Below are 13337 nucleotides of genomic sequence, written 5' to 3'. Positions count from 1 at the left end.
AATAATTAACTCCTTGCAAATGTACACCTATAAATTATTTTTAATCTGCATTACATAACAATAAACAAAATGTAAAAAAATAAATAAAAAATACTAATGATAATAATGATACCAAGAAAACAATAATAAGTTACCAATAGTGGTTATAGTAACACAGAAGAAAGGAAAGAAATATTTGTGTTAATTCCTTTCTTCCCCAAACAATATGAGTAACATAGCTTTGCATTTATTTTTAAACTAGTTGATGCTTGGACAACGATTTAGTTCCATATTCAGTTCTTTCCATTGTTTTTCCCCATTGACAGCGATACAAAATCTTCTCATAGTTGTTCGAATGCTGCATATTTTGAAATTCAGTGCTCCCCTTAAGTCAGGGGTCTCAAACTCCAGTCCTCAAGGCCGGTGTCCTGCACCTTTTAGATGTGCCTCTGCTGCAACACAGCTGAATACAATAATTAGGTCATTAGCAAGACTCTGGAGAACTGATCTACACAAAAGGAGGTAATTAAGCCATTTCATTCCAGCGTTTTGTACCTATGGCACATCTAAAAACTGTAGGACTGCGGCCCTAGAGGACTGGAGTTTGACACCTCCCCAATAATAATAATAATAAAAAAAGTCTCTTGGAGGTACTCCCTAAAATGTACAAGAAGGCCTTTTCGGGTCAAAGGGCAAATTTTGGTTATTGTTTACTTTTACACACCTTGAACTTTAACAAACTCTTATCAGCTGTCAACCAATCGGCTTCATTTTCGGTCAGGATGGAGTTAAGGGATGGTGCTTTAAATGTTATATAAAAACTTAGTTTTCATATATGTTTAGGGGGCATGACCAAGCAGCGAACTTGGCGTACTCGCCAAAGCAAACGAAATGCTGTAACTGTCATATAAAAAGGTAAACTGCCACCAAACATGGCATGAGTGATCCTGGTTGGATGCCTGACGATCCTATGTCGTCATAATCTCACATCATCTAAGCCAGTCTCCTCAGAACAGGAAGCTATTTTTTTACTTGGAAAGCTCCATCTCTGACCCCCTTGAGCTAATCAAAATGATCTTGTGACAGATGACAGATAAATAGTTGGTCTCATTTACTTTAAAGCACAAGGAGTTTTCGGTGGAGGGAATGGCCATGGCAGTGTGGCAAAGTCACTGGTCACGCCATTGCCGTACTAAATTCTATGTTTCAGCCAAGCTGCACCAAACTCACTGTGATCGATTTTAGTCCACCCTATGGCAGGAATGCAGCCTAATATTTGGTGGACGTGGCCTAATTCCTCCACAGCGCCCCCTAGAATATTTAATAAATCAGCCCCAAGCCGTGCTTTGACCAACAATCATGAAATTCAGTACACATGTCAGTTTCCCCCAGAAAACTTGCTAAGGCCGGTGGTTGGGGTGCCGAGGCGGTCCACTGTGTTTTTGTATTAAAAGATTTTAAATTGACAGGAAATGTAAAAATACTACCGGGTAATTGTATGTTACATCTCCAGTGAAATGCCATTTAAATCCACAACTTATCATAAAAACAACTAACTAAAAAAATACAATTAAAATGAATTTCAATTACTTGCACTTAATAACTGAATGTGAATATTGAGTTCTTATTACTTTGTGTTTTTCTCATTCTATCAGTTTTTTTCTTTGTCCAGGATGCTGTAGAATAGGTAAGGCCTGGGCCCCGTTGGCCCCATGTGGGTCTCCGGCCCCATGCCCAGAATGCTGACTAGATGATCCAGCCTTGACCTACTAGAATATTACACTCAATATTAGGTGGCATGATGACGAGACATCGCCTGTCATCATCATAATTTTAGGCCTGGTTTATGTAAGCTCGCATCATATATGTCTTACCTGGATATGAACCCTTGGACAGTCAGCTTCTCTGCAGCATTGCCAGCTGGCGGGGTCAACATGTCTCTGATCCGTACCGCACCAGCTGTACCGACACCAACCACCACGGCCCCTAGCATTCTGTCAGAGAGACACTCTGATGACGAACCTGGATGGGAGTTTAGGGGGGCACAACTTCTTGTAGTTTAATTCTATTTAATTTAAAAACTTTCTTGTTACACTGTGTATAGCTGTTTACAGCTCACGTCACAACACTACTTCTAATATACTGTTCTTGATCTTATTTAAAAGGACATTTTTTGATTTTAACTGATGAGAAAAATTTAAACCAAGAACCATCTGAACTCGACTTTAATTACCAGATGTTGTAAATATGCAATGAGACAGATGCATTTCAGGAGTTCTTATACCTGCTTTGATAAAGATCAATGGGAAGTGAGGTGGTGGAAATGATCAGCTGTAGGATTCAAGCATGTCTATCCCATAGAAAATATGGCCCATGGAGGGAAGTGTCATCCACAACTATTATTGTTACATATTATTAATAATTTATTATTAGAGGGAATGCAAAGTCAAACTTAGAGGATTTTCTGTTCCCAGATTAAGTCAAGCTCATCAGCCACATTAGCCATCCTGGAGCACAACAAGAGGAGCTGTGAGCTTCCTGTATCAACTCAGCTGAAGACCCCACTCGGGGTCCCAAATAAAGGGGCATTGAGTGCGAATTGACAGGCTGATGACCGTATGAGAAGTCAGGCTTAGGGTCAAAAAACATTATTCTGATGTAACAAAGCAATCATCTGCACATGTAACGCTATAAAAGCATTGTCATTTTGTGAAGATGTGTAGGTGAGCACGGAAGCATTTTTATCCAGTCCTTTACTCCCATTCCAGTGAAGTTGGAACGTTGTGTGAAACATAAAAACAGACTATGAAAATTTGCAAATCCTTTTCAACTTATATTCAATTGATTTCACTAGAAAGACAACATATTTAATGTTCAAATGGCTGAACTTCATTTTTTAAAAACATTCACTCAGTTGGATTTTGATGCCTACGACACATTCCAAATAAGTTGGGACAGGGGCATGTTTACAGTTGTGATAAATCACCTTTCTTTTAACAACACTGAGTTTGGAACTTAAGACACTCATTGCTGAAGTTTTGTAAGTGGAATTCTTTTCCAGTCTTGCTTCATGTAGAACTTAAGTTGTTCAGCAGTCTAGATCTCATTGTCATATTTTGTGCTTCATAATGCACCACACATTTTCAATGGCAGACAGGTCCAGCCCAATTTTTCATATTTGAGCATCTCTAACAATTACTATTCTGCATAGAAAATTAACTTAATAGTTCCATACAACAATGGGTAAATTTTTAAGTTAACCTGGACAAAAATGATATAAAAATATGAAATCATATTAAATTTATTTGTAAAGCAGCGGTCTTACAAAGACACTTATAAAAAATGTATAAAAACCAGTTTATAGTTTATGTATTCATCTTCAGTCAATTTAATAAATAAATTCTTACTTTGCCCCGCCATTAACAGCTTTTTTTGTCCATGTTAGTGACAGGCTTTGGCTCCTTCGTCATACATAAGAACACGAATGACAGCTGTACCGCCACAATGCGCTCTGCCACCCATTTGTTATGATTAGGATGGTGCTAAATTTATTTGCCGGTTCTTCCATAAAGCTACAATTTATACTGATAACAATCCAGAAGATCGTTTTCCTCTTTAGCCTGGAGGTCAAACATCCATCAAAACAATTTGAAATGTGGACTCAACAGACCATAGGGCACTTTCCGTCAGTCCATCTCAGATGAGTCCATCAAAAAAACACTTCAAAGGACATGGACATTCAATGTTGTTTTTTGTCTCGCTGCTTACTTGCAGAGGTTCTCTGAATCTCTTGACATTATAGACTGTAGATAATTAAATTCCTAAATGTAATTATTTAGGAATTAAATTTAGGAATTTAAATTCCTAAATAGGAATTTACATTCCTATTTAGGAACATACATTTTTCAATGTATGTTGAAAAACACTGTTCCTAAACTGTGGAACTATCTGCTCATGCACTTGTTCACAAAGTGGTGAACCTCACCCATCCTTTCTTGTGAACGACTGAGCCTTTTGGGGACGTTCTCTTTATGCCTAATCATGACACTAACCAGTTTCCAATTAGCCTGTTCATCAATAGAATGTTCCAAATAAGTGGGGTTTTTTTTAGCATTTCTCATCTTTCCCAGTCTTTTGTTGGTCTCGGTAAAACAACTCATATAATCATGTCAAGCTTGTAACTTTCAGTTTAACCGGCAGCTAACAAAATTGTAATATAAATAAATAAACAAGGTCTTGTTATCGTTTTGTGTTGTTTTTTTAATCACTAAAAGAATCGGTCTTTCTCCAACTTTTGTCACTTAAGCCTGACAATTAAAAGTTAGTTACCAGACACGTTCCAACACATCGTGTGCATTTATAATTTATCATTGCTGACATATGAGGATGGAAGCTGGTAGCAGGGCACGAAAAATTAAGATTTTCTTTAAAAAATGAGTGTAGGCTTTCTGAAAGGTACTGTTCTAATGTAAAATATGACAATTTTCTGGATAAAAGAAATTTGTAGTTGTTTCTAGTTGGTGCCTCAATCATACATTTTGAAAACATTTGCTCTCTATTTGCCAAAGTTATGAGGGGGGAATCTGTTCCCCTTCCAAAGAGTGTTGAATGGGGGAACAGGTTATTTCAGGCAGCTGAAATATTTGGTTTCCCCCCTCATAAGTTTGGCAAATAGAGAGCAAATGTTACCAACATCACAGGATTTATTGTTGATGATGAGAGGAATAAACACAGTTAAAGACTTGCTGGTAAATCAATTTGTTCTCATGTTACGGAGGGGAACACAGATTATTTCAGGCTTCTGAAATAATTGGTTGACCCCAAGTAACTGGCAAATAATGAGCAAATATTACTAAAATCACAGGATTTATTGTTGATGATGATGAATAAACACGGTTAAAGACTTACTGGTAAATTAATTTATTCCCATGTTAGGGAGGGGAGACCCGAGTACTTCAGGCAGCTAAAAAATTACCAGAAAGCCTACGCTCTGATCTTTTCAGGAAGTCTAATCTTTGTGCCCTGCTATCAGCCAGCGTTCATCCTCTTATATCAGCAATGAAAAATTACAAACACACACAATGTGTAGGAAATCCGTGTTTGGTGACTTACTTTTATTTGTCAGGCTTAAGTGACAAAAGTTGGAGAAAGACCGATTTTCTTGGCGATTAAAAAACAACACAAAACGGTGTAAGAAGACCTCCATGTGAGACCTTGTTTATTTATTTATATTACAATTTTGTTAGCAGCCGATTAAACTGAAAGTTACAACCTTAACACGATTATATGAGTTGTTTTACCGAGACGTCGATCAGAAGCGCCGTGAAAATGAACGGATCCGCCTCCCTGGCTGCAGTGCGCGCTCCCTACACAGGGGGAACAGATTTTCACAGGGGAACAGAATTTCGCACAAGACCTGCACAAAAAGACACAAAATACCACCCTTTGTGGCTGCACTCCCTGTCAGTACATAAATAACTTATAGTAGTTCTCTTACCTGCTTATGTTTATAGGGGTCGTCAAATAAAAAATATAAAGATTTCGCCTCTTTGTTGTCTTCAGCCACACTAAAGTAGCTGGTCGAATTTAGGCGTGCTGAAAATACCGGTTGGCGTTAGATAATGGGGGCGTGGTCTGTTACATACCCTGTCGGAACTATCTTTTTGGGTGCGCACCATCTCAGCCCGCCGCCTGCAGACTAGCGGAGTTCCGCCAGCTCTCTTCTAAATGCCGGAATCACGCGATGAAACTTGTTCTCCACGGAGCTCCACCGCTCGTTCACTCATATAGTGTCAGCAGCCAGACCGTTCTCCTCCGCAAGCGGAGCATGTTTGTCAGGTGGCTTACACCAGATACACACCAGTCTCCGCTGTTTATAGGTAAATTAATTATGTATTGCTCCCTTCTGGAGAATTCAAATAACAACCCCTCTCTGTTTTCAATTCCAGTTAGCTAAATGATAATGAAAAGAATGTAGCGTCCTTTATGCATTCAGTCAAAATTTTGATATGTGAGTTTCTTGAAATAAGACATTTAAGAGGTCTGCTTTATATTTTTGTGATCGATTTCCATGAACATGTGACAAATCATAATAAATTCATATCACTAAGTTTTTTGTGAAATTTGTTTGTGTGTGAGAGAAAGAGGAGTGACAAAGAAACGAGAAGTCGAAATAAGAAATCGATGAGAATGCAGAAAACACAATAGGCTATATGAGAATGAGGAGGACCCAACAGAGGAAGATGACAGAGTTGGAGCTAGTGATGGGTCAGACGACACCGAAACCTCGGCACATGCGCCGTGTCGTTTGGATGTGACCGCGCCAAATTGTCCCGATGAGGGAGAAACTGTGTCGACACGTTTGTGGGTTTTGTTAGATGGAGATACTTTGTGTTCTTTGCTTTGCGTTGGTTTTTGACTCGTATTTGAAAACCGGCATGGATCAACCAAGGAACAGGACGTTTTCTTCCGTGCGGGATCATTTTGATCCTGTAACGGAAAAATATTATTCCGTTCTGATTTCCACTTTTGATCATTTTTCTTTCGGATTATTCAAATTTCTTTCCATGTGATATTTGAGTTAGTTTGCATGGATTAACTTTTATTTATATTGTATATGAAAAATGTAGGATTTGCTCACAAGTTTTGTCTTACTGTAACCAGAGCACTTCCACAATGCTGAGGCATCAACATCCCCGGCATGAGGGGGATGAACGGGTTAACACTCCCGTCTTCATTGAATTTTCCTGCAATTACTTTTGCAGGAAAAATCCAGAAGATGTCACTATAAGTGACAAAGCAACACAGTCTCAGCAAAGCGTCGACACAGTTTGGGAAATGTGCCACACACCCAGTTAGGCCTCATAGACCCTTCACTAGTGCTAGTCACTGTGAATGGCACTCTCCCACCTGGTGGTCAGCCAAACAGCATAACAACAAGAAATGAGTTTCTCTTGTCTCCACTCCTGTTCCCTTTTATCCTCTGCCACACAGGTGAACACAGTTACTGCTCATCAACTCCTGGCAGCAGCAGCAATCCTTCTTGTTCACCACATCATCATGTGCTCTTGGATTATGGCAGGAAAATTCCACCAAGCGAGCAGAGAGTTTTGCAAGTGAAAATTGGCACTAGCACGAGTCTGAGCACAAGGAGAAGTTTTAAGAACAATCATTACAAGTTTGGAGAAGAAAGACCTGAAGTCCTGCTTTCAAAATAAAAATGTACAGATGACATACAGATAAAAAAAATAATAATAAAAATAAAAATAAACATTTTTGAACAAAAAACACAAACAAACTAAAAAAGGGCACTAGGGGCAGCAAGGATAAAAGGGGCAGGGGGTCAAGCCTTCGCCCCCCCCCTCTGCACGTGCCTGTGCAAGAGGCACCAAACTGCATTGAGTGCGTAGAAATGGACAAATTTTTCAGAATTTGACTCCGTAATACAATTCTAAAAAATAACCCCTTTACTTTTTGAGATTACACATTTACGCAATATTATATTATTACATTGTAATTATTATTTTTTGAGATGTATTAGTAGAAGTAAAAAATAGTCATCTGGGAAAAACTACTGAAGAGCAAAAAATATTCAGTAAAAAGGCCTTATGTATTGAGTACTTGAGTAGTTTTCTTTTTTGCAGTCTGACTTAAGTTGTGAAAATCATCATAATCATAATCATACAGACAAAATATAAAATTATAATTATTGCAGTATTCTATAACATGATATGACTTTTGAAACCACTACTTATAGAAGGTAATGTTTACATGTTAGAACAATACTAAGTACTTGCAGAGACAATATCCACTGTTAACTGCATGTTCACAGTAAGCACAGAATTTTATTTGAGTAGTGATGCTTCAAAATAATATTACCCAAGTAATATTATTACTTGTATTGCACTGCCTTCCTGAGAAGGTACAGTGCATAACAGCTTCTAGAAGTACATTTTTGGCAAAAAGTTATTCGATTTCATGTGTCATATCTTTCCTGAATAGTCTACAGAAAGACACAATCACACCCACACGCCCATCCACACCCACAGGCTTTTAAGAACATCCGTTTGCCAAGGTACAGCCCCCTCTGATTTTGTTACTCTCAAAAGTCAAAGTCGCAAACAAATTTTATGTGACTCCATTTTGGGTCTTGACCACAGGCTGATATCTACAAAGCTGCACTGGTAAGGTCAAGTTGGCTTGATTTTTGATGCTGTTGTTATTTTATAAAACTTTAGCTAAAGTCGTATTGTGAGAATCACATATATAAATGTTACTTTCATCACTTTTCTAAACCTAAACTATAACCAGGATATAGTTTCACAGATTATTTAAGGGCTAGCTCTTTTTTATTATTTATTTATTTATTTATTTTATGTTGTGATTTTTTTTAAGAGAAGGCCTGATTCTTTAGGTTTACCATAATGACTTCCTTTAAAAGTGACGTTTCTAACTAAATCAGCTTTTTGGGAACTTAAAGTTTTACTCCTGATGAAGAAAGCTTTAATGTTCGTTAAAAAATAGACTTAATTTAATGAAAGTTGCCCACTCAAACTGTTTCAAGCTCTTATTCATATACACTCATTGTACAAATAGGAACTGTACTTATAACTGTAGGCTTTTATATATCAATGGACATAATAATGGTGTGATCTTCAGCAGGTTCTAACATTTTTAAGTCTAATAACTGTGCAAAACACCCACCAAATTCAAGACTTTCAATATTTCTTAAATAAAATTTAAAAAAAGATTACTTCTTACAGCCTTGCTTTTTTCTTAGAATTGTAGGAAGGAAGTAGCAGCCATGAACTGCTTAGATGTAGCACCTAATGTGGCAACCGCTCATCAGGAAATGTGACCAGACATTTGGACAGTTTGGTGGTTTGAACATAAAGCTTTGTTCTGAAATAATACTAAGATGGAGAAACATAAGCAATGACCCAAGAGAAGCATCTGTTCTGATGGCAGTGTTAATTTCAGTCCCTAGCACAGCTTTTTGTGAGAAATCTGCAGTGCAATCTCAACATCCGGATATAGCCAGGAGTTAAAACACAATGTTCTTCAAAAATAAAGCTGGCAATGAATCATTTCTGGTAAGAAGCAACACTTTTTTTATATATATACAAACATATACAAATACCAGTGTTGCGAAGGCGTAGGAGACATGACTTTTTAATCTTGCTGATCAGCAGTTTCAATTCCTGATTTTGGGACGAAAAACATCAGTGTGACAAAATGTTTATGAATCACTGGGTAAAGTTTGCTATTTCAAAACTATACTTCTCTAACTATACTTCTCTATAAGATATATGTCAATATATCAGAGTAAGTATCAGAGTAAAATTATAGAAATATGAAGATGGGAGATGACAAATCTCAAACATTTAAGAGGTAACAACTCTAATGGAATAAATGTGGGAGTTTTAAAATATATAATTTTAGGTCTAAATGTCTCTGATTAAGACATACAGTATTTCTAATACAGTCTCTACTTACTCCAACTTATAATTATTTCTTGTCTGGGGATATTAAGGAAATTAAAAAGGGGACTGATTCTTTAAATGTTGTTACAACATTATCTGATAAAGATGTACTAAAATTAATTTTTCTCTCAATACTCAGTGTTCAATGAGTTTTGTTAGACAACACAGAAATATTCACATAGCCTTGTGCATGTATTTGTGAATTTTGCATTTAATTTTTTCATGCAAGTAAAGAGAGAATGAGGAGAACATGGAAATTTCATGCAAAAAAGCCCCAATTGGGATTTAAGTGGCCTGTTTATCTGTAGCATCTGGTTGAATCCACTTTTTATTTAAGAACTTTTAGCACATAGAATCAAATAAATGTCAGAAAAATTCCTCAATACAGATTTTAGTCTATATTCATATGTTAATATTAAGTACAAATTAAGTACAAGGCCTTGTTCTGTTAGAAACATATTGTGATGGTTAATATATTGACCAAGGTCCCTTAATGTGTTGAGCTGCATGTGCAAGCAGATTTTGGCCAAAACCTTTTCAGTTATGTTGGATGTATGCAAGTGAATGTATGAATATATGTAAGTTAGCCTTTTTAGTTATGTTACATATCTGCAATAACCTTTTGGACATGGTGAATCACAAGTTATCATACAACTAACCTTAATAAGGTAATACAGATGATAAAAATAACTAATGTCTGTCTATAAATTTTGGGGAAATAATTGCATATGGACGTGTAGTTTTTCAACATTTTGTCTGTTTTGTTCAGACTTGTATTAGTTGTGTAAGAGTTTCTACCCAGACCTCTGTGTGTAACTTATAGGAAAATAGATTTTCTCCTAGCTCTAGTCTGACTTCTATATTTCTTTAATGTGCCACAGGAGAAACATCAGACATGGATGATGATGATGACTATAATTACATGCTCTACCTGCAGAATATAAATACAACAGAGGACCCGAGCCACGTGGTCAGTGAACTTGTCCAGCTGTGTGCCAAAAAGACTGTTAACATGTTTGGTTCAAAATTGATCCCAGTGTTCTACTTTGTTAACTTCTTCCTGAGTTACCTTGGAAACGGCCTTGTCCTCCTCATTATCTTCAAGTATGAGAAGCTCACCACAGTCACAAACATCTTTCTGCTGAATTTGGTGCTTTCCAATCTCCTTTTTGCCTCCAGTTTGCCTTTCTGGGCTACCTACCATTTGTCTGAATGGATCTTTGGAGAAGCTCTATGTAAAATGGTCAGCAGTGCTTATTTCATTGGTTTCTACAGCTCCATCCTCTTCCTCACTCTCATGACATTTGACCGATATCTAGCTGTGGTGCATGCGCTTGCAGCTTGCAAGCGCAGGAAGAAAAAGTATGCCATAATATCGTCTGTCATTGTTTGGTGTATCAGTATTTCAGCAAGTGTTAAAGAGTTGGTCCTTCGAAATGTGTTTATGAACTCAATGCAAGGCAAAATGTGTGAAGAATCAGGGTTATCAGCAAGCAGTATGAGAGTCTGGCGTTTGATCAGTTTCTATCAACAGTTCATGATTTTCTTCCTCTTACCTCTGATAATGGTCATGTACTGCTACGTTAGGATCACACTGCGGATTCTCTCCACCCGGATGAAGGAGAAGTGTCGAGCCATAAAGCTAATATTTGTAATCATCTTCACATTTTTTGTCTGCTGGACACCCTACAATATTGTATGCCTTCTTCGAGCAATTAATATTTCAGCTGGCGAAACAGACAAGGAAGAATCATGTTCCACCAAACAAAACCTAGATTATGCATATTACTTGACCCGAAACATTGCATACTTGTATTGTTGTATTAGTCCAATGTTTTACACATTTCTAGGGAAAAAGTTCCAGAGTCACTTCAACAAACTGGTGATTAAAAAAATTCCCTGCCTGTCCAGACACATTAGCTTCAACAGCCAGAGCACTAGAAGCACATCACAGAGAACACCTCATTCTGTTTACGAATACTGAGCAAACATAGAAATCCTGATCTTAGTCTTCTCTAAAGGCTTGGCCATTATGATATGTTACACATTTAACTTCCCTTTTTATCTGCAGGTCATTCCAGACTGTAAGCCTTTAGCTTCCATTTTGAAGGGAATATTTTGTTATATTCAGCCCCACAGCCATGACCTGCCAGATTTAAAACTTTGTGAACAAGGAGCAGTTATATTTGAAATCTGGTCGGTTTAATTATTACTGTTGTGAAAAAATACATTGAATAATTTTGAATTTCTTCTTATAATGGGTTTTAAATATACTGATATGTTTACAATGATCATTTTAATGTAAAGTGTTTTCAAACTGTGGTCATCTGGGAACAAACTCATATGAATGATTTTCTCACACCGTTGGGTGAATGAAAGATTTGACAACTGTTGCCAACACATCACACTGAAAGCGGTCTGAACTGTTCAGAGAGGAAACATTGCAATGACACATCAGAACAAGAAGTAGCAGAGAAAAAGGAACACAACAGCTGAGATATGTTAAGATCCACTCTCAGTTTGTCAAGCTGAAATACCTTTGCAGCATCGTCATGTCACTTGTTTATCTGGCTGCATCCTTCTTGACATTATTACTTATAGAGCAGTATATTTTGTATTGCCCTAATAGAGTATATGAAATCTGATTTTTTTTTTTGTCTTAATCGTTACAGTATTACCTAACTAGTCATTGATAGCATTAGCTTACTTTTTAAATTGTCATCTTCTCTTTTTTAATTATGATTACTCTGTGTAAAATGTGGAATAGTCAGTAAACATAGCTTCTGAACATGTATTAAGATAACAGCATTTAAACTAAGATATAAATTATCTTCCAAATGTCAAACGCTTATTTTCTGCATTTAATTTCTTTCATGTAAACTTAATGGAAAAAATATTCTGTACCTTGTCTTATTGAATGTTATTTTTGTGGATATGAATTATAAAGCTTCTCTTCTGTAATGGACCATGGACATGTGTTTAATACACGTCAACATAAAACACATATGTCACACTGCAGTGCTGTGACAAAATTAATTTAAAAACACTTTCCTCTAGATTCCTTTAAGTCGTGTGGTATACTGGAAATTATTTTAATAGTTCAATCAAATGTTGAATTTTAAAAAACAAAATTAATTTTAATCCAAAGCTAGAGGTTTTTATCCGGTGAAAAATCTGTATACAAATCATGTAAAGCAGCACAAATACAGGATGTGTTAGCATGCTTTAAAATGACATGACAATTGTAGGCCTCATTCAGGATAACAATGAAGTGAATTACAGAAAAGAGGTACAACATCTTGTGGACTGGTGTAAAAAGACCAACCTGTTCCTGAACGTCGACAAGACAAAAGAGATCGTTATTGACTTAAGAAGGTCTCGACCCAAAACACACCACTCCTCATCATTGACAGAGCAGTGGAGATTGTCAGCAGCGCTAAGTTCCTGAGGGTTCACATTACAGTCAACCTTGGCTTGGGGGTTCCCTTTTTCACTTCCCTATTGAAAAAGGGAAGTAATCATTCATCTCACTGTTTGAGATGAATGATCCTCTCCACCTTCTACAGAGGAACCATTGAGAGCCTGCTGACCAGCAGTATCTCCATCTGGTCAAGGAGCTGCAAGGTCTCTGCGAAGAGTGGTGAAGACAGTGGAGAAGATCATTGGGACTTCATTCCCCCCTATCCAGAACATTGAACACAAACACTGCTTAGCCAGAGCAAACCAGATCCTCTCTGATTCCACCCATCCTCTCCATGGTCTGTTCATCCGGTTGGCATTTGGCAGAAGATTCAGTAGCATCTGCTGTAAAACAGCCAGACTCAGAAATGGTTGTCTCCCACTGGCCATCATTTTGCTCAACAATCACCTTCACTA

General features: G+C 37.2%; 2 protein-coding genes across 6 annotated transcripts in view; one reads left to right on the top strand and one right to left on the bottom strand.

The window, feature by feature from the left end:
* Window positions 1-5639, bottom strand: part of blvra (biliverdin reductase A) — a 28111-nt gene extending 22472 nt beyond the window's left edge. Inside the window, exons 1-3 of one of the 4 annotated variants that reach the window (XM_028021523.1) lie at window positions 5477-5602; window positions 5280-5395; window positions 1854-1973 (exon numbers count right to left, since the gene is read on the bottom strand). In XM_028021523.1, the coding sequence (XP_027877324.1) occupies window positions 1854-1972 (119 nt within the window). In that variant the 5' untranslated portion in view covers window position 1973; window positions 5280-5395; window positions 5477-5602. Of the gene's footprint in view, window positions 1-1853; window positions 2002-5279; window positions 5396-5476 lie in introns of all 4 variants that reach the window. The other 3 variants (XM_028021524.1, XM_028021521.1, XM_028021522.1) reach the window with 3 other exon arrangements.
* Window positions 5640-8056: 2417 nt separating this feature from the next.
* On the top strand, window positions 8057-12427 carry LOC114147055 (C-C chemokine receptor type 4-like). Of its 2 annotated transcripts, XM_028021588.1 has the most exons (3): window positions 8116-8162; window positions 8959-9071; window positions 10343-12427. In XM_028021588.1, the coding sequence occupies exon 3, from the start codon at window positions 10357-10359 to the stop codon at window positions 11443-11445; it is 1089 nt and encodes a 362-aa protein (XP_027877389.1). In that variant the 5' UTR covers window positions 8116-8162; window positions 8959-9071; window positions 10343-10356; the 3' UTR covers window positions 11446-12427. The 2 variants fall into 2 exon arrangements, with proteins under 2 accessions (XP_027877388.1, XP_027877389.1); XM_028021587.1 differs by lacking the exon at window positions 8959-9071 and having other exon boundaries at window positions 8057-8162.
* The last annotated feature ends 910 nt before the right edge of the window (window positions 12428-13337 follow it).

Source organism: Xiphophorus couchianus, chromosome 6, assembly GCF_001444195.1.
Source record: "Xiphophorus couchianus chromosome 6, X_couchianus-1.0, whole genome shotgun sequence".
In the NCBI taxonomy this organism is placed as follows: domain Eukaryota; kingdom Metazoa; phylum Chordata; class Actinopteri; order Cyprinodontiformes; family Poeciliidae; genus Xiphophorus; species Xiphophorus couchianus.
The sequence above is the reverse complement of the archived record's forward strand: the minus strand, read 5'-3'. Positions and strand labels throughout refer to the sequence as shown.